Source organism: Eimeria tenella, genomic scaffold (genome assembly GCF_000499545.2).
Source record: "Eimeria tenella Houghton genomic scaffold, Eth_scaff1904, whole genome shotgun sequence".
NCBI lineage: Eukaryota > Apicomplexa > Conoidasida > Eucoccidiorida > Eimeriidae > Eimeria > Eimeria tenella.
Window position 1 is genome coordinate 1,897 of NW_013541745.1, and position 1,205 is coordinate 3,101.

At 59.7% G+C, this 1,205-nt stretch overlaps 1 protein-coding gene across 1 annotated transcript in view; it reads left to right on the plus strand.

Annotated features, from left to right (window-relative positions):
- ETH_00039660 (uncharacterized protein) overlaps positions 1 to 1,205 on the plus strand; it is a gene marked incomplete at both ends in the record, with an annotated part of 3,629 nt that overhangs the window by 1,023 nt on the left and 1,401 nt on the right. Inside the window, one exon of the mRNA XM_013374095.1 lies at positions 182 to 1,191. Within this exon, the coding sequence (XP_013229549.1) occupies positions 182 to 1,191 (1,010 nt within the window). The remainder of the gene's footprint in view (positions 1 to 181; positions 1,192 to 1,205) is intronic.

A 1,205-nucleotide genomic window follows, 5' to 3' on the forward strand; every position in this document is an offset into this window, starting at 1 on the left:
CTTCTGCTGCTTCTGCTGCTTCTGCTGCTTCTGCTGTTGTTTCTTCTGCTTCTTCTGCTGCTGTTGTTGCTGCTGCTGCTTTCGTTATCCCAGCTGCTGCTGCTGCTGTTGCTGTTCTTGTTGCTGCTGCTGCTGCCGGACCTCACCGAGAGCCTTTTAGCTGTTTCTTTTGTGTCACCAGGCTCCCAGGTGCAGCAGCAGCAGCAACAGCTGTGCCTTCGGAGGCAGCTGCAGCAGCAAGGTCCGCTGCAGCGTCAGCAGCAGCAGCAGCAGCAGCAGCGCCTGCAGCAGCAGCAAGCGAAAGGGTTCCTGCTGCCAGCAGCGCAGGTGCTGCTTACCTGCAGGAGGCCCTCAGCAACGCCGTTGCTGCTCTTCGGGGAAAAGAGGAGAGTTTTATGGAATTGGAAAAAGAAAATAAATTAAATTTAAAAAAAGAAATTGAATTGAAATCAAAAACAGAAACTCTGGAAGCAGCAGAAGAACTCGAGCTGCTGCGCGTGCTGCTGCTCTTCGCCGCGCAGCCGCAGCTAGCCAACTTCCTTTGCTGCTGCAGCACATTTTGCTGCCTCATTTTCAGGTGTATAGGCAGCTCTCCGGGCCCCACAGAGGCAGAGGCGAGCAGCAGCAAAGCCCTGCAGCAGGCAGGCGCAGCAGCAGAGCAGCAGCACCCCGCAGCAGCAGCAGCAGCAGCAGCGGCAGCAGCAGGAAGTGCCTTGAGCCCCACACACATTTGGTGGACGCGCCAGGAGCTCGTGCTGCAGCTGCTGCTGCTGCTGCTGCAGCACTGCCCCTCGGGGCCCCGCGGGGGCCCCGAAGGGCGCCGTTTGCTGCTGCAGGGGCTGTCTCTTTGGCTGCAGCAGCTGCTGCTGCCAGCACCTTCGCTGCGGCAAAGAGCAGCAAGAAATGATTTAATTTCGGTGCTGCTGCTGGCAGCAAACCGGCCTTTGCTGCTGCCCTTCTTCCCCCCCAGCGGCGTCCTTTGCCAGCTGCTGCGCTTTGCCACTTTTGGCGCTGCACTAGCTGCTTCAAAGCCTGCTGCTGCTGCTGCTGCTGCTGCTGCTGCTCCTGCTCCTGCTGTTGCGGACTGCCAGGGCGAGGCGCCGGGATGCACCAGCAGCAGAAACAGCAGCAGCAGCTGCAACAGCAACAGCAGCACCAGCAACGACAGCAGCAGCAGCGGCAGCAGCGGCAGTGCGAAGGAGCTG